An 18995-nucleotide genomic window follows, 5' to 3' on the forward strand; every position below is an offset into this window, starting at 1 on the left:
CTTCCTGGAACCTGACAAATAACCAACTTGGAATCATTAATTATTTCTTGGTCTCAACTGAGTTGAGTTAAACTGAACTGAGTTGAAATATGGGAGGGGTGTGGCTTTGCAAAGAGAAGGTTAAAAATCTACCCCTCTTATATATCTTTATAGTTGACAGATCTAAATCTTGACATATGCTAATAGCATTGTAGATTGCACTTCAAAATAAAGTTCTTAATATGCTATGCTAAGGTCACTGAGACTGTGAGTTCTTATTTCACTAACATGTCTCCGGAAACAGATGTCTGTTAAGTGTTGCACCCTGGGATAGATGTTTTACATATTTTATTTTTCTCGATATTTAAACAATCCTATGGGGTAGATAATGTAATTCTCATTTCACAGGGAAGGAAACTGAACTGCCAACAAGCTCACTAGCTTGCCTGAGCTCAGCTATTAAAAAGGCAGAGTCAGGCCATTCTGATTGTAAACCCTAGGTTTAGAATCTCTCTAAACCTCTACGCACCACACTTTCCCCTGAAACCTTTGAATTCTTCATTTGTCTTACATAATCTAATTTACAAAAGTTCATTAAAGGTGATAAGCATATTGACTTATGATGTCAGACCAAAATAACTGAACTAGCTGCCAGTCGCTAGGGGGTCTTCAGCACCTTCTTAGAGGTGCGTGTTTCCCTCAGCACCTTCTTAGAGGTGTGTGTTTCCCTTATGCACCATCTACTGGGGTGAAATTGTTCCTATGGACCAACCACCTAGGCTGCTACTGTGCTCTTTTGCTTTTCCCAGTGGGGCCCCCTGCAAAGGTGATGCACTGGCTGCAAAGCTGCTTCTCTTGGTGTGTAGCCGCAGGTCTGCTTACAGCCCCTGCCTCCTCTTCCAGGACAGCCTCAATGCCATGCTTCAGTGGCTCTTGCAGAAGCATCACCAGGAAGAAGTCCTCCAGGCTGGGCTGTGCACAGAAGGTGCCTTGCTGCTCCTGGAAATGCTGAAAGCCACCATGAGCCAGGTGAGACCCATTCCCCACATGTTGCCCCGAGGAGGTTCTGATGGGAAGGCCAGTTTGGAAGGGTCACCTTGACTTTTCTCCTAGCAGCTTCCCATTAATGCCAGTAATGAGCAAAGTCCTGTAGAAGAGGTGAGGTAGCTTCCTAGAGGTGGTTCAGGGGCACAACTGAAAACCCAGCCTATAGGTCTCTGAGCTTTCTGTGCTTTTGCAGGTGATATCTGTTTATCATTTGTTTAAACATGGGGTTTCTTCACTGGGAGATTTATTGCCTTCGGTCAAAGGGAACATTTCTTAGGAGGAAGAGGGGCCTTTCCTCTCAAGGAGTTCATCTTCTTGCTCATGAGTGACCTATGGGGAAGGGACCTGACTTACAGAAGGCAGATGGCCGCCAGCTATAAGCAAAGCATGGAGAGGCTTCTGGAGGGAGAAGCCTTTAATTTGAGCTTTCAAAGTCCAGTAGAGGTGAGTGGTGAGTGGAAGAGTTATTTTAGACATGGGGTAGAGGTCGTGTGACTTGTGAACAGGAATAACTAATGGTGAGCCAGGTCAGGAAGGGTTTCCAAAAGAGGCTGAAAATTCTGACCTCATCCTGTAGGCATCAAAGGCAATTGGAGGCTTGATTGTATGGGGAAACTTAATGCTTTTATAAAATTATACATGATTACCTTTAACATTTAAACAAAAGAGAAAAACAGGAAGTAAACATTATCCACCTGACATACACCCACCCAGAAATGAGCACTGTGAATTTTGGTTGAATCTTCCCAGACACTTATCCAAGATTCGACCGTATCCTCACAGAGAATGAGACCATATGCACCCCTTTTGTCTTTTTTCCTCAATATTTGTGGACATCTTTTCATCCAAATGAAGTAAAAAAATATGAGAATCATTTATATTTGTAATATAAATTTATGTTGTTTTACAGAGTGTTTGTTGTTATGTTTGTAATGAACTTTTTAAAACAAATATCTTTCTTTCTGTCTTGATGACCTCCTTAGTGTGTATTCTGGGATGTGGTATAGCAGGTTAAAGTGTACCTTCACGCATTTTCTTCTGGATGCACTTCTCAGAAAGATTGCATTAGCCATTATGCACACACATCCCACCAGTGAACATCTAACTCTATATCTTGTACAGAAGGGCTCAGTCCCATCCTTACAGCCTCAACAGCATGACCAGACTGATGATGGCTTCATAGTTGAGTTCTTTTGCATTTATTATTACTGAGGCTGAAACCATTTTTCATATGTTTATTAGCTATCTTTATTTTCCTCTCTGTCTATTTTCCTGTCATTTGCCTGGCTATATCTTTTGCCAGTTTTTCTTGGTGTGTGTAATTATGCTGAGAAAGTAGAGATCCCACTTTTTATCCTTTCTGAGACAGATTTTTTTTTTTTTCTTTTTTGAGACCAGGTGTTGGTCTGTCGCACAGGGTGGAGTGCAGTGGTGTCATTTCAGCTCACTGTAGCCTCTGCTTCCCAGGCTCGAATGATCCTCCCACCTCAGCCACCTGAGTAGCTGAGACCACAGGCAGGCACCACCATGCCTGGCTAAATTTTGTATTTTTGTAGAGACGGGGTTTCACCACGTTGGCCAGGCTCAGAAGTGTTTTTATTGTTATTAAATACTCTTTTAGCACACAATTAGATAATCCTGTGCTTTTTTTTCTTTCAGCCAGTTTCCTATGATTAATTACATAATCATATGATTAAATAGATTTCTTTGCATTCTTGCAAAAACTTCATTTAGTCACGGTGTCCTTATTCTGTTTGTAAATATTTTATTTATGATTTCATGCATGCTTATAAATGATATAAGCTTACAGTTTTCTGGTTATATATTTTTCACGTTTTGACATCAGCATTATGCTAATCTTATATAAAAAAAGACTTCTGTCTTTTCTTTGTATTCAACAAGATGTTAAATTCATGATTTTTGTATTATTTTAATTGGTCTTATGAAAGTGCCTGGGCCTAAATTTGTCCCATTATTACTGGCTTGTTTAGGCTTTTAAATATCTTCACGACCTAGTTCAGTTAATTGATACTTAAAAAAAATTTCCCATTCATTTAATTTGCACAAATGGTCTCCTTTAACTCATGTCATTTTCTGTGTGATTGTTGCACCCTTCCTATTCTCAGTTTGTGTCCTGTTCTCTCCTTCTCAGCCTCTCTTGTGACTTAGGGAGTTGAAGGCTATGGATTTATATAAACAACTAGCTCTTGGGTACATTTATCAGTCTCCTGATTTTTTTTTTCTGTCAATTTCTAAGATTTTGATTTGGGCATCTTCATTTTTTGTTGTGTTCTGGAATTTCTGCAATTGCAGTTTTTTTTTTTTTTTTTTTTTTTTTTTTTTTTTTTAGATGGAGTTTTGCTCTTGTTACCCAGGCTGGAATGCAAAGGCGCGATCTCGTCTCACCACGACCTCCACCTCCTGGATTCAGGCAATTCTTCTGCCTCAGCCTCCTGAGTAGCTGGGATTACAGCAATTGCAGTTTTGAAGGTCGCTTTGGTTCACATTTTTTGATGTTCATGCAGTGGAGATTTTTGGTTTTTAAACTTTCGTTCTCCATTTCTAGTTTTGCTTTTGCCCTGCTCAGACCATGTGATCTGTATATTTTTTATCTTTGAGAAGACCCCTTCCTGAGACTTTCAACAAGATACATTATTTAAGACTGCAGATCAGCCCCAGACACTAGTGTCAACTGGGGAAGGGTTAACTCACCCAAGCAAGGTCACAGGCACGGGCACGGTGAAGGCCTGTGTGTCCAGCCTCAGTGCCACATTCCTGGCTGTGGCCGTGGCTAAGAACCTTCAGAGGATTTCTGTTGCTTGCCACATCAATTCCAAATTCCTCTTCCAAAAGTCCATGTCCTCCGGATATGACCTCTTCCTCCAGCTTATTCTGTTTACCCCACGCTAGTCACTGTGAAAATAAGCTCAAGTCAATAAAGTGTCTCCTGTAATCCTCACAATAACCTTCTGGAATAGGCCGTATTATAGCCTTTGTCTTACAGAGTTGGAGCCCAAGGCGTGGAGAGGTTAAAGAGCTGGCCCAAAGCTTCATGGTTAGTAAGTGGGAGGTTAACTCTTGACAGATTCACCCAGGCAGTCCTATTTCTCACCGCTTCCTCTAAATTTAAAATTGTACTGCAAGAAACTAGTAGAAAACGCCGGTGCAAATGGCTTCAGAAACAGTTTCTGTCTGCCTGCCGGCTCCAGCCCATAGCAAACCCTCGTGAGATCCTGGAAATGTGATGCTAATGGTGCCGTGCATATTACCTTTCTTTGTACGTTTAGATTTGTGTTTTCCAGTGTGAGTCACAGTGCAGGCACTCAATAGCTAATTGGTGAACAGGGCATTCTAACTCAAATACCCTGGGCCGGGACTGAACACAGGCTGGTGAGGAAATGAAGACAACATTGATGGGATGGGCTGAGGATGAGCAACTGGCCTCACTAAAGGAGAGCCTGATGTCCACCCACAGTGGCTACAGGAGTTAGCCGAGAATCACTCAGCCTAAGTATTGGTGTGACTGTGCAGGGAATAACACCGAGGTTAAGGCTGGTCAATTTTGAGGTGCCAGGGTATCAACTCAAGACTACAGGACCTCAGTCAGCAGCTGGACACACTGGGGCTAGTATCAGTCTCTGGACAGACTGGCTGGGCAAGGTTGGGCAAGGGAGTGGGCTCCAGAAAGCACTAGGGTTCAGGCAGGATTCAGGGTGGAGGCTCTGCCATGTGGTCAAGCCCACGTTACAGTGTACATGGGCAAACTGGTGCCCAGGCCTCCTCAGGGTGCTGGGTACCTGCTCAATGCACTAAGATCCATCCAGACCCCCAGCTGGTAGAGAAGAAGCTCCTTCAGCCATACCAGCTCAAGACAAGTTGTGCCCAGATATTGGCCCTGGCAAAGTTTATAGGTGGGAACATCAGTGCTGGGCTAGGGAAGGTGGAGGTTACCCCTGACAGGAAAGTTCCTTGAACACAAGTGCCATGTTTAATCACACAGAGATAGACAGGCTTGAGAGCCAAATTTTCTGGGTTCAGTTCATGGCTCAGACTCTTACCCACTGGATGATCTTTCTGGGCCTCTGTTTTTCTACCTGTAAAATAGGGGTAAGCATAGACCCTACTTCAGAGGGTTGCTGTGGGGTGAGAAGAGGCATATATACAAAGCCCTTATGACATCTGCACATATTGAACCCCTCCCCAGTTGACACTGGCATCTGGTGCTTATCTGCAGTCTTAAATCATGTATCTTGTTGAAAGTCTCAGGAAGGAGTCTTCTCCCTAGACCTCAGCTCCCCTGGTTAGTGAGGCAACCCCTATCATGCTGGCCTGCACCACCTCTCATGAAGTGTGCCTCAGCCCCCTGTAGGTTCTGAGGATGGCGCCTGGGCACAGACGTTTCCGGCCAGCGTGCTGCAGTTCCTCAGCCTCGTGCACCGCACCTACCCCCAAGACCCAGCATGGCGAGCCCCGGAGTTCCTCCAGACCTTGGCCACAGCCACCTTCTCCCTGGGAGTCCAAAAGGTAGGACACACTGCTGCCCCACCCAAGAGAGAGTAGGTGTGAGTGTCACCATCCTTCAAGGGCAAAGGGCTAAATCCCTCCCACTCCCCTAAAATTATAATACATTTTAAGGGATCCTGAGGGGAACATGGCATGAGAAGCTTGGGTAATCTTCCTGTTTTGGCTGAGATACGGTTCGAGGTCATTTTCAGCTCTGAGATTCAATAATTTTTTGAGCTGTTAAGAATCTCAGTAACGAGAAGCTGATGGCAGATAAAGTCCATTCTCTGCGGCATCCACAGGCACTGACAAGGGGAGACAGTGACTGCCATTCCAGGATCCAGGAAGCCTGCTGCTGTGCACCACACGGGGTCGGGGGTGGTCCTGGGAGGGCGTTCTGCAAGGTGTCTTGCTCCCAGGACCCTCGTCCCACTTGCAGGCCTCTGGGCCATGGCTTGTGTGTCCTTCCAGGCCGTGGGTTTGCAGAGGCCCAGCTTACAGCCCGATGAGCCAAGGGAGGGGAGGGCAGAGCCTGATTAAAGGATGAGGTCTTGGGTCATATGCTCTGGTGGTTACAGAAGGGGCTATGGGAAGACATGTGAGTTTGAGGCCTGGAGCCAGGCCCAGTAGATCAAGGGTTGACTGGATCAGGACCGTGTGGGATTCAGGTAGGCTAAGAGCACTTGGGAGCTGAGAGGCAAGCACGAGGTAAAGACTGAGCAAAAAGGTCAGATATGGAAGGAGGAAGGGCAGAAATTCACGTGGCCACCCTCACTCTGGTGGATTAGGAAGTGGAGACGCAGGGAAGGCAAGCGAGCTAACTGTGTCTGCCTGCAAGTTGCTAACTGTAGCTAAAGCAGCGCATTTGAAAGACGAACCATGCTACATAGGGGGGTTATAATCCATGCCAAGTGCAATGCAAAGCCTGGCGTGGTTGCTCCATAAACATTTGCTAAATGCCCAAATGAATGAGCAATGTGTTCTCTTAGCTCATCTTTTCCAGAAGAATACCCATGGTGACGGCCTCCGTCTCCTGAAACTGGTGCTTTATAGAACCTGAACTGCCACCTGACCAAGGTGGTGTCTGTAAGACGAAGCTGAGATTCAGAGAGGTGAAGCAGTGCTCACCAGTTTCCTTCAGGCTTAGGGAGGGTCACAAAACCCATCTCCCAGATGATTGCAAGAAGGAAATGTACTGAACTTCACAGGATTAACAAGTGACAGGGACAGGGTTTAAGTCTCACTCTCTTACCCCAAAGCCTTGTCTTTATATTACAGTCAGTTTAAAATAAAATTAAATGGCCAAATAAAATTTAAGAGTAATTAGTTTTAATAAAAAGACTAAATATAAAGACCAGAAGTTTCACAAAAAGATAACAGCTTTGAAATAGTTTGACAAATTCATAGAAAGTAAGGTAACTTACGAAAAAAGTAAGGTGAAAAGCAAAGAAACCAAAGGTGAAGGAATGCACTGCTGGTTGCAGGAGAGCGGTGGGATAGGACCTTCAGCCAGAGGCACAGGCAGCCTGGCCAGGCAGAGAGCAAGGGCGAGCCTATAGGCGGCCCCTTGACACTTCCCCTGGCAGGTTTTCTGCAGGGGTCCAGCAGCCTAACATTCTCTACCCAGATGCCCAGCTCAGCCCCCAAGCCCGAGAGCCAGGCTCGCCATCTGCTGAGTTGGGGTTCCAGCTGAGTGCCCCTGCCGGCAGCCCAGCTGCACACTCTGACCCAGGACTCCTGCTCCCCATGGTCAGTGGTTCCCAGGGATATGACTCTGGGGGAGGGTCTGGCCGAGAGCCACATCCCTAGCTGACCACAGGTCAGCCTTTGTCTTAGGGCTCCTGGTTCTAATTCCAAGGTGCACCTCCCAGCTATCCTTGCCTTTCTCAGCTCCAAGTCAGATCTGCCAAGTCCTTTGTTGTACAGAAAACACGCCAGACTCTCTTCATGCAGAAGGCTGGTGGCCAAAGGCTTGGAGTTGCTGTGAATTTATATGGCATCTTTCCAATCAAGGCCGCATGGAGCTAATTAATGCAGTCACCACCTCCCTAGGTGCCATTAAATTCATTTTATGGCTTAATTAAGAATGGCTGCATTAATTTTATGAATGAGCAAAGGGAGGTGCTAACAGATGAACGCGCAGGAGAAGTTCACGGGCCGGGAGTCAGGAGTCCCTGGCCGTGTGTCCTTGGGCGCATCACTCAGCCTCCAGCATCTCTGTGTCCTACTGGATGTATCTGGGGTAATGACCCCTGTCTCATTGATCACCCAGCATTTTATAAATATAAAATGAGAAAGCGGATGCCAGAGCGCTTCAGGAATTAAAGGAAAGGACTTCGGAGTCCCACTTCTCCACCGTTCTCACCTGAGGATCCTGTCTGTGGGCATCAGCAGAGCCTGGGCAGGAAGTAGAGGTGGGGTCCCATCACAAGGTGGACACCAACTCTCTCTGACCATCTACAAGGGGCCAGGCCTTGCCGTGTCTGTAGTCTCTCATGTCATTATCACAGATCCCATGTCAGATGGTTTTTATTGTCTCTATTTAACTGATGGGGAGCCGTGGCTTCCAGGCATGAAGCAGCTTGCCCCTGGCACATTCTGGGGTTCATCATGAACATTGCAGATAACATTCTGACTCTGTGGTTTAGCTTCTTTGTGCAACAGTGTAGTGGGCATCTCATGTCCTCAAACTGTAGCAGGTCAGCTTATGAGCAGCTGGACCCTGGGCGAGTGGCTTTCCTGTGTGGAGCCTCAATTTCCCTACATGTCACTGGGTGTGACAATAATCCTGCCAAGCACACGGCACAGGGTGGTGGGAAAGAGCTTGAGGCAGGGCAGGCCGCTCATGCTGGGGTTCTCTTGTCTTTGAGGGGCCTGGGGCTGAGTCCGCCCGGAACGCCAGCAGTCCTGAGGCCGCGGCTGAAGGCGACAGCACAGTGGAGGGCCTCCAAGCTCCGGCCAAGGCACATCCTGCCCAGAGGCAGCTGAGGGAGTTCATGCAGCTCCTCTTGAGGGAGCTCCTGCTTGGAACCTCCAGCCCCAAGCAGTGGCTGCTCCTGGAGGTGCTCCTGGAGGTGGGTTGGAAAAGGTGACATTGGGCCATGTGCTGTGGCGGCTGCAAGTATACAGGCACTGTGAGGGCAGGATGCACCCAGGGAGACCAAGGGCCTGGGGGCCACAGCAATGGGAGTGAAGGGGAATATGTGAACCATGGGCCCCCAAAGAGCAACAGGTGATAGAGGAGTGAGCGTAAGGTCCCTGGAAGCAGAGCCTGAGGCAGGAGTTTTGTGGAAGTGAGTTATTGGCCAGTGGGTTGGAGGGGGTGTGTTCTCAGGAGAAGGAGGGAGGAAGGCAGAGGGGCAGGAGGTGAAGCTAGCCCAGAAGTGGTCCCAGCTGGAGCCTGGCCCAAGGGAGGCTCTGGAGTGCTCTCTTCCTCTCAGAGCTGGCCCCTCCTGTGGCACCTGACAGGTGACCATGGGCCATGGGCTCCCCCCACTTTCCTCCTCATCCCAGGAAGTGGGCATTGCCTTCTGGACGAGGCAGCTCGGTCAGGAGAGGGTGATGCCCCAGAGAAAGGGCAGTTGTGAGCAGCTCACACTGCTGGCAGAAGTGGCACAGGTATCCCAGCCAGGTTAGGGAGGCAGCGGACACTGGGTGGACATCATGGCCCTGTGGCTGCGCTCTCAGTCCAGGGTGGTACTTCCAGGCTTCTCCAGACCATGCCACCAGCCAACAGAAACGAGACTTCCAGTCTGAGGTCCTGCTTTCCACCATGGAAATATTCCACAAGATAAGTGGAGGCGACACAGTGATGCTCAAAGGTGAGTGGGGCAACTTGTCCTCCCCATTCAAGACACGAGGCTGCTGACAGTTGGGATGACACCAGCATGCCCGCCAGGGGCTAACCCCAGCTGTGGGATGCTGCCTCCACCTGGCCTCAGTCCCTCCAGGCATCATCAACAAGAACTCGCTGGCCCCTGCCTTGGGGCCCAGTGGAGGGGTGCTTGCTACTCTCCATGACACCCCTGTCATTGCTGTGCCACTTGCAGACAGAAAGTCCTTTTGTCCTCTGAGCAAAAATTGGCTCTCCTGTAGCCTCAGTAGAAATTGCTTCCCCTTGCTTCCCATAAGGGAAGCCAAGATGCTGGAATTTAACCTTCCATCCTTAGTATTCTGCCTGGGTACAGAATAGGCGCACAGCCAATGTTCCTTAAACAATGAACCTGGGTGAAGACCCTGCCATGCCCCTTCAGAGCTTAAAATTGAAGCTTCATTCAAAAACCTTGGTTCCAAGGCAGTGTACCTTTTCAACAAGCTTAGACAAAAGCCTTTTCTGTGGTTCCCAAACCACAGGAATTCCTAGTGATATGAGTCCTCCTCTGGACTTCTTTCTTCCCACTTAGAAACGCTGATTTCATGATCTTTCTCATGGAGAGACTGGAATGTGGGAGAGTAGCAGGGTGGTGAAGTGTGCACTTGGCAACGCCAGTTCTGGATTTGGCTCTGCCACTGGACAGCCATGTGACTCCAGGCAGGTGCCTGGACCTGTGAGTGAGGACGACAGTCATGGCGAACTCACAGGGTTGTGCTAGGGGTTAGCTGAGATCATCACACACATGGCTGAGCACAGTGCCTGCTGTGTTGGTGAGCATAGACGGATATTGACAGGATGGCTTTATCCTCTGCCTAGTGTAGCAGCAGGGCTCCGGTCATCACGATACTTGCTCATTTGTCTCAGACAGCACATTCTCCCCATCCTCCTCCCAGAAGCCACAGGAAGAAATGCTTCCCCTTGCTTGCCTTCTCACCACTTGGTTTATATCACTGACCAGATTACTCACAATCTATTCACTTTGATTAATGTGTGTGTGTTGGGCACCTCCTCAGTACAAGACTCCATTTTTGGCGCAATGGGGTTAAACAGAGGTGCGTAAGATGCAGTTAGTAACTACAAGGGACTTGGGGACTGCCACGGAGAGAAGTCCGTTTAGACTCTCATCTCTGCCTGTCCCCTCACTCCACAGATGGCAAAGAGCCTCAACCAAGTTCAGAAGCCACTTTTGCCCCTTCACTCGCCAACATCTCCTGCTTCACCCAGAAGCTGGTGGAGAAGCTGTACAGCAGGATGTTCTCAGCAGACCCCAAGCACATCCTCCTCTTCATCCTGGAGCACATCACGGTGGTAAGAGCTGCTCACTGACTGTGTTCCGTGTGGATCTGAATGATGTGCTCCTGGCTGTTGTCTAGTTGGTCCCGTTGCATCTGCCTCCCTCCCTGGAGCCGAATCTGAGCCAGGTGGGAGGAAGGAGGAGGCCCTTTAGGCCCAGGTAATACCTGGAGGCTGCTGCATGCTTGGCAGGGCTCTCACCTCAGGCCACTCAAGCCCAGTCTCAGGGATTGGAAGCCTCAGCTCTCTGCACTTGCACCTGAACTCTCTAAACTCCTAGACTCCGCTTTCTCCCCTTTGAGTTTTTATTATAATTGTTGATTTGACCTTAATTGTTGTTATGCTTCCGCAGCTAAGAAAGGGCCACAAAGGCCTTTTGTCTCCGCAAGATCAATTTTATTTTCTTCCTTCGTACTCACTCTGTCTGTCGTATTTGTGCCTTCCTGCAGTGGAGGCAGGCATCTATTTTAACCTTGTCTTTTTATTCTTGCTTGTGCCCTTTCTTTCCAGATAAACAGATACACATACATACCTACCTGTACAAATGAATGTCTATAGGGCCACTGTTGAATGTAGGTGCATGAGAGAATCATACCATCTCAACATTCTAGCATAGAAAGAGACCTTTTTTGATCTCAGCCCCATTACAAGCTAGAAACGTTTCCTGACAAACCTCCATACGACCTTTGCTCAAACCCTCCCTGTGATAGAGAGTCCGCTAAAGTTCAAGTTGTCCCTCCCAGGGAGATGTCTGTGATTCTTGGAAAGAACTGTCTCTTACCAAGCTGGGATCTACCTCGAGCAGCTCCTGCCAGCAGTCCTAGGCATGCCCTCTGCAACAGAACCCAGGAGGACCACTCTTCTTCCTCTTTACATCTCACAGAGAGTGAAATTGGCTCTCAGCACCCTTCTGACTGCAGTCACCCACAGACCTCAGGACTGGGCCTCCGCATAATTTCTAGAGCCATCTTTACTTCTCTGATGCTCAGGTCCTGGCAAACCTGGAAAGACTTGAATTCAGAGGCTTCTTCAGGAACAACTCCAAGAGAGAAGAAATAGCCCTTGTCAGCTCTGTGAGGGTTAAAATCAAATTCTGGCCCGGCCACAGTGGTTCATGCCTGTAATCCCAGCACTTTGGGAGGCCGAGGAAGGTGAATCACGAGGTCAGGAGTTCAAGACCAGCCTGGCCAAGATGGTGAAATCCTGTCTCTACTAAAAATACAAAAGTTAGCCAGGTGTGTTGGCAGGCGCCTGTAATCCCAGCTACTTGGGAGGCTGAGGCAAGAGAATTGCTTGAATCAGTGTGACAGAGGTTGCAGTGAGCCAAGATCACGCCACTGCACTCCAGCCTGAGCCATAGAGTGAGACTCTGTCTCAAAAAAAAAAAAAAAATCAGATTCTTGTTAAGTTGTGTTGCAAATGGAAAGAAGCTGCTGAGCCCCCTATGACTAAACCATGGACTCCCAGCTAATATCCCAAACATAGGTGACCCTGGCTAAGGTCAGAGAGGCTGAGTGGCTCAGCAAGGGTCAAACACACACTGGACACTTGAGCCACACTCTTAACCACCATATCATCTACCAGAGATGAGTCCAGCAGATTTTAGTTCAAGAAAAACTTAGAGGTAGAGGCAGAAGACTGATTTGTAGCCTTGGCACAGACTGGTCCATACATCTCCAAACATCTGTTTGGCTTCTGTGAGAAGAATCCACTGTGCCTTAAGGGGGACCAGGCCTGAGGGCTCAGCTCCCCACATAACCACTGGCCTCCTCTCCTGCTTACTCTCTGTGATGTCTGCCCCTCTTAACCTCAGTTTCAGAGTCCTGACCCATCTGAGGAGCAGGAGAGGACCATGATAAAGAAATGAATCCCACATCCTAACAGGTTTAAATAGAACTTCACTTCATAAGCAGACACATTGTGTTACCCGTGAAATTCTATGGGAGTAGCCTATAACAAATTCATTTTCTATCAGACTGAAAATCTTTGTGCATACTCTTTGTATTATGAATTCTTTTCATAGAAGCCAAACAGATGTTTGGAGATATATGGACCAGTCTGTGCTAAGGCTACAAATCAGTCTTCTGCCTCTCCCTCTAAGTTTCTCTTGAACTAAAACCTGCTGGACACATCCCTGGTAGATGATATGGTGGTTAAGAGCATGGCTTGTGTCCAGTGTGCATTTGACCCTGGCTGAACCACCCAGTTCTCTGACCCTTAGCCTCTTATCCCGGCAGTGGGTTAACTTAGCGTCTGTGGTATTTTTATGACAAACAGGCAATATATGTAAATCTATGCAAATGCTTAGCATAATACCTTCAGGGACAACGCCAAGAGAGGAGAAATAGCCCTTGTCAGCTCTGTGAGGGTTAAGCTCAGATTCTGGCTGGGTGCAGTGGCTCACGCGTGTAATCCCATACTCCTAGAATACTGTAAGAATTCTATGGTAACTATTAATAATTATACATATCTATTTTTTAAATTAGATACTGCTAATAGCATGTTCTCATACATTGAATGACAATCACGTTGCTAGTATGTCAGAAATCTCAGGTCACCGAATCTTTTTTTCATAATATGACTCTAATAAACTTTTAGCTTTTTCTAACACAACTTTTTGCCCAAATTCTGCATAGCCCTGATTGACCATTTCCTTAAATAGAGGCTTGAAAGTAGAGGAAACTAGTCCTATTTGAATTTCAGGTCATGTTAATTCTTTTTTTAAGGGACAAGGTCCTGCCTTGTCATCCAGATTGGAGTGCAGTGGCATGATCCTAGCTCACTGCAGCCTCAAAATCCTGGGCTCAAGCAATCCTCCCATCTCAGCCTCCCAAGTAGCTAGGACTACAGACATGTACCACCTTGCCTGGATCATATTTTTAAAAACTTTTTAGAGAGACAGAGTCTTACTGTGTTGCTGCCCAGGCTGGTCTTGAACACCTGTCCTCAAGAGATCTTCTTACGTTGGCCTCCCAAAGTGCTAGTATTACAGCTGTGAGCCACCATACCCAGCCATATCACTTTTACTTTTATTTTTATTTTAAGTTCTGGGGTACATGTGCAGGATGTGCAGGTTTGTTACAGAGGTAAATGTGTGTCGTGGTTGTTTGCTTCACCTATCAACCCATCACCCAGGTATTAAGCTGAGCATGAATTAGCTATTTTTCCTAATACTCTCCCTTTCCCCACACCCACCGACATGCCCCAGTATGTGTTGTTTTCCTTCCTGTGTCCATGTGTTCTCATTGTTCAGCTCACACTTATAAGTGAGAACACGTGTTATTTAGTTTTCTGTTCTTGCGTTAGTTTGCTGAGGATAATGGCTTCCATCTCCATCCATGTCCCTGCAAAGAACATGAGCTGATTCCTTTTTATGGCTGCATAGTATTCCATGGTATAAATAAGCCACATTTTCTTTATCCAGTCTATCATTCATGGGCATTTGGATTGATTCCATGTCTTTGTGAATAGTGCTGCAATGAACATACATGTGCATGTATCTTTGTAACAGAATAATATATATTCCTTTGGGTATATACCCAGTAATGGGGTTGCTGGGTCAAATGGTATTTCTAGATCTAGATCTTTAAGGAATCACCACATCATCTTCCACAATGGTAGAACCAATTCACATTCCCAACAGTGTAAAAGCGTTCCTATTGCTCTGCACCCTCACCCCATCTGTTGTTTCTTGGCTTTTTAATAATCACCGTTCTTATTGGCATGAGATGGTACCTCATTGTGGCTTTGATTTGCATTTCTCTAATGATCAGTGATGTTGCACTTTTTTTCATATATTTGTTGGCCACATGAATGTCTTCTTTGGAAAAGTGTCTCTTCATGTCCTTTGTCCAGTTTTTAATTTTTTTTTTTTTAATAAATGTGTTTAAGTTCCCTGTAGATTCTGGATATTAGACCTTTGTCAGATGAGTAGATTGCAAAATTTTTCTCCCACTCTCTAGATTGCCTTTTTGCTCTAATGATAGTTTCTTTTGCTGTGGAGAAGCTCTTTAGTTTAACTAGATCCCATTGTCAATTTTTGCTTTTGTTGCCATTGCTTTTGATGTTTTGATTATGAAATTGTCGCCAATGCATATGTCCTGAATGGTATCGCCTAGAATTTCTTCTAGAGGTTTTATAGTTTTGGGTGTTACATTTAAGTCTTTAATCCACCTTGAGTTAATTTTTGTGTAAGGTATAAGGAAGGGGTCCAGTTTCAATTTTCTGCATATGTCTAGCCAGTTCTCCCAGCACCATCTATTAAATAGGGAATTCTTTCCCCATTGCTTGTTTTTGTTAGGTTTGTCAAAGATCAGATGGTTGTAGATGTGTGGTCTTATTTCTGAGTTCTCTATCCGGTTCTATTGGTCTATGTGTCTGTTTTTATATCAGTACTGTACAAAAACAGTACATCGTTTGGTTACTATAGTCTTGTAGTATAGTTTGAAGTCAGGTAGCATGATGTCTCCAGCTTTGTTCTTTTGGCTTAGGATTGTGTCTTGGCTATATGGGCTCTTTTTTGGTTCCATATGAATTTTAAAATTGTTTAATACTCTGAAGAATGTTAATGGTAGTTTAATGGGAATAGCACTGAGTCTGTTAATTACTTTGGGCAGTAAGCCATGTCACTTTTTGATTATATTATTTTTGTAGTAAACTGGATCTGTGTCTAAAATTGCAAAGCACTAACAAGTATGTATATATATGTTTTGTTTTGTTTTGTTTTGTTTTTAATGACAGGTCATTGAGACTGGCTCTTCTCAAAGGGACACTGTCCTCAGTGCTTTATACAGCAGTTTAAATAAAGTCATTCTTTATTGCCTGTCCAAGCCCCAGCAGTCCCTCTCTGAATGCCTCAGCCTTCTCAGTATCCTGGGCTTTCTGCAAGAGCACTGGGATGTCGTCTTTGCCACCTACAATTCCAACGTCAGCTTCCTTCTGTGTCTCATGCATTGCCTTTTGCTGCTCCATGCGAGAAGGTAAGAGCTTCCCCCTTGTTTCCTTGTCTGCTGGTGGTCCATGCAGAAAGGAGAGATTTAGAGCGGCACTTGATTGAGGATTGAGATCTGTATAAATGATATCATCCTTTTGTTTATCTGGTCCTCCATATTTTGTGAAATGTTTGATAACATGTTAAGTCATCCCCATCCCTGTCCATGTGACGGCAGCTAAAGTCATTAAGAAATAATAATTTACCCCAGTTCCACAATTCTAAGATTGTATGATACCTCATTAATTTAGTGTTTGAGGCAGCAAATGCCAACATTAAATATACACATTGATTTTATCATGCAACCAAATTCCAGAAACACTATCATTAGATAATTGCAATCTTAGAGTGGAAAAAAATAAAAATATAATATATTGTATTATGCAATGTGGGAATAATTTTGATTTCAGAAAAAAATTACATATGCATACAATGTATGATATAAAATGACATCCATAAAAGTGCTAGTTATAAAGCTATTAAATTAAGATTTAAGTCCCTTTCCTGAACCCCCAAGTTTGGAAATAGGTCAGATTTCCTTTCTTATGTTCACTTTCTGTCTCTCTGTGTGTGTCAGTGTGAATGTAACACATTCTCCAGTATCTCAGCATCATGCTGCCTGTGAATATGTTCTCATATGAATACAGCTGTGAAAGCATAGAGGGAGAGAGGAGTATGGGATGTCACACTTTGCTCTTGTCCTTATTCTTCATTATATTCATCCTAACAAAAATTATGTTTGATCACTTAAAAAAACAGTCCCCCACATCCTGCAGTGTTGACTGTTGAACAGTGCAAAACACTGGCATTGACTTCCCATAAAACCCTTTTGGGAAACCCTCGGGAACCCTCCTAGACCAGAGGAGGCACTTGTCTTTGTTTAAAAGAAAAGAATCCATTTTCAGTATGTGGTTTAATTTGGGGAGGTTTTTTTTTCCTTTTTTTTTTTTTTTTTTTCCTTTTTCAGGAATTAGGCCTTATGCATCCTGAAAGCACGGGTAAAGAGGAGCAGAATGACAATTGAATCATGTGCTTGAGAGAACACCCTCCTCAGGTCTCTCTGTTTAGCAAGATTGACTTTGTTCTAGAAATTTCAAAAATAGGCATTCTCATATGTCAGGTTATTTTCCTGTTCATGTTTGTCATTTTCAGTTCAATCCATGAACATTTACTGAGCGTCTATTTGTTTTGTGTCAAAATGGCCACTTGTACATTAATACAACGGGGACCCCCCCAGAACACATGGTTCATGGGAAGCCTAATGTATAAACCACCATGTCTCCACTTAGAGCTGGCTACGTCATAGGTGAGCCCTACAGCAAAATTAAAATGTGAGGCTTGTGTCCAAAAATACCCAAGATTTCAAGATGATGACAGCAGAGCCCCAAAACAGGGCCCTTCTTAGTACAGGGCCCTGTGTAATTGCACAGGTTGCATGCCCATGAAGCCAACCCTGGCCCCATTCAAGACAGCATAAAATCAGTGCCAAACAAAGGCACTGTGGAATTTCTTATAAAGTGTTTGCTTTAATTGATTAGACAAGTTATTTTTCCATATTGATATAGAGAATTATTGGAGGATGATTATTTGTAATAAAGAACAATGGAATGGCCTCAAGGAAACTGGAGTTTATTGGATTTTCATGAAAAATCTCTTATCTACTAGTTACCCAGAGGGATTTGGATTGGAGCCCAAGCCTAGAATGTCTACTTACCATCAAGTCTTCCTTTCCCCAAATGAAGAATCGAAAGAAAAAAGAGAAGACATGCCAAGTTTGAGTGATGGTACATTTTATTTGTCACTGTGTATGTGTGTGTGTGTGTGTGTGTGTGTGTGAGGGGTGATGGGTGGATATTGGTACCTACTAGCGTAGGTAGAACTGAAGAATGAGGTGCATTCTTCAGTTCTTCCTTCCCAAAATAAGAAAGCCGATAATAGTAATGACATTTTCAAAAAGCCAGAAGAAGACTTAGGAAATCCTAGAGTAATTATGTATTAGTATAGCAAGGCAAGCTGGTAGAAGTAATATTGGATTGGTCTTTGTATATTAGAAATGAAATGGAAAGGAATAAATGGATGTATAGGTGAAGAGAAAGCTCTGTGGGACTTGGTTTGACTAGAAGCTTGATCCAGGGTCTCTATTGTAAATTAAAACTGTCACACCCTATCTCACCTAGTTCAAGCCATTACCTAGTTACTGTTCAGCTTCATTCCCTAGTAAGTGAGAAGGGAGTAAATAAACCAATTACTCTCTATAAGACTTTTGGTCTAATGACGTTTATCTTGGATTTACTAATCTCAAATCAAGTTAAAGAGATTAGCAGTTATTTTTCTGGCAGCCGGTTCTATGTGTTTGAGTGATTACGCTCTCTCTTGGTCCAGGAAGCAGAAGCTCTGCCACTCCTTCTGCCAGTCTGGTTTGCAGACTGTTCCACTTAACTTGTGATATGTTGTGATACAAGATTGTACACACAACAATCTTGTATTACGCACAGTGGTTCACGCCTGTAACCCCAGCCCTTTGGGAGGCCGAGGTGGGTGGATCACCTAAGGTCAGGAGTTCAAGACCAGCCTGATCAACATGGTGAAATCCCATCTCTATTAAAAATACAAATAATTAGCTGGGCATAGTGGCATGTGCCTATAATCCCAGCTACTCAGGAGGCTGAAGCAGGAGAATTGCTTGAAACCAGGAGGCAGCAGTTGCAATGAGCCAAGATCACACCACTGAACTCCAGTCTGGGCAACAAGAGCGAAACTTCGTCTCAAAAAAAGATTGTACATACAGGACCTTCATGTTCTGGTTAGGTGGCTGCCATGCTAAAAAATCTTACGACTTTAAAGTTTGTTGGACATGGTGTTGATTACAACACGGATGTACACACTTTGGGACTTAGCTGGTGGAGCTAGGCTAGGCACTGTCCATCCCCTTAGGATGGGAAAAACAGTCTCTAGGGGCTGTTACCAGAGAGGGGACTCATTGGTCCAAGATCAGAGGAAATTTAGGCTTGGTTCAGGGGATTACGGATGTGGGGCACAGCAGACACAGTTGGCTTGTTAGATCTGCTTACACCTAAACAATTCCAGGAAATGGATGGGTAGTGAGAAGCAAGGTCCAGGAAAGAGGACTGGCTGTTTCCTGAGCCCTGAGCCACAGGACAGCCTTGAGCTTGGTGTCCATTCCCCTGAGAGGTCAACATGTAAAGGAAGGTTGTAAGGAGCTGTTTGAGTGGAGCTATTTGACTACCCAGAGCTCACACCAGGTGTCCCTCTGGTATCTAACAGAATTAGGAGTAGGGAGTGAGGCTC

The 18995-nt window shown here is 45.3% G+C and overlaps 1 protein-coding gene across 7 annotated transcripts in view; it reads left to right on the top strand.

Moving 5' to 3' along the window:
* The window catches only part of WDFY4 (WDFY family member 4), a 310404-nt gene that overhangs the window by 138274 nt on the left and 153135 nt on the right, over window positions 1-18995 (top strand). For all 7 annotated transcript variants that reach the window (XM_032266899.1, XM_032266904.1, XM_032266901.1 and 4 more), the window contains 7 exons: window positions 883-1008; window positions 5386-5550; window positions 8400-8603; window positions 9236-9350; window positions 10554-10711; window positions 15437-15675; window positions 17352-17470. In XM_032266899.1, coding sequence (XP_032122790.1) covers window positions 883-1008; window positions 5386-5550; window positions 8400-8603; window positions 9236-9350; window positions 10554-10711; window positions 15437-15675; window positions 17352-17470 — 1126 coding nt within the window. The remainder of the gene's footprint in view (window positions 1-882; window positions 1009-5385; window positions 5551-8399; window positions 8604-9235; window positions 9351-10553; window positions 10712-15436; window positions 15676-17351; window positions 17471-18995) is intronic.

This window comes from Sapajus apella, unplaced genomic scaffold (genome assembly GCF_009761245.1).
Source record: "Sapajus apella isolate SASKATOON/1434 unplaced genomic scaffold, GSC_monkey_1.0 scaffold161, whole genome shotgun sequence".
In the NCBI taxonomy this organism is placed as follows: domain Eukaryota; kingdom Metazoa; phylum Chordata; class Mammalia; order Primates; family Cebidae; genus Sapajus; species Sapajus apella.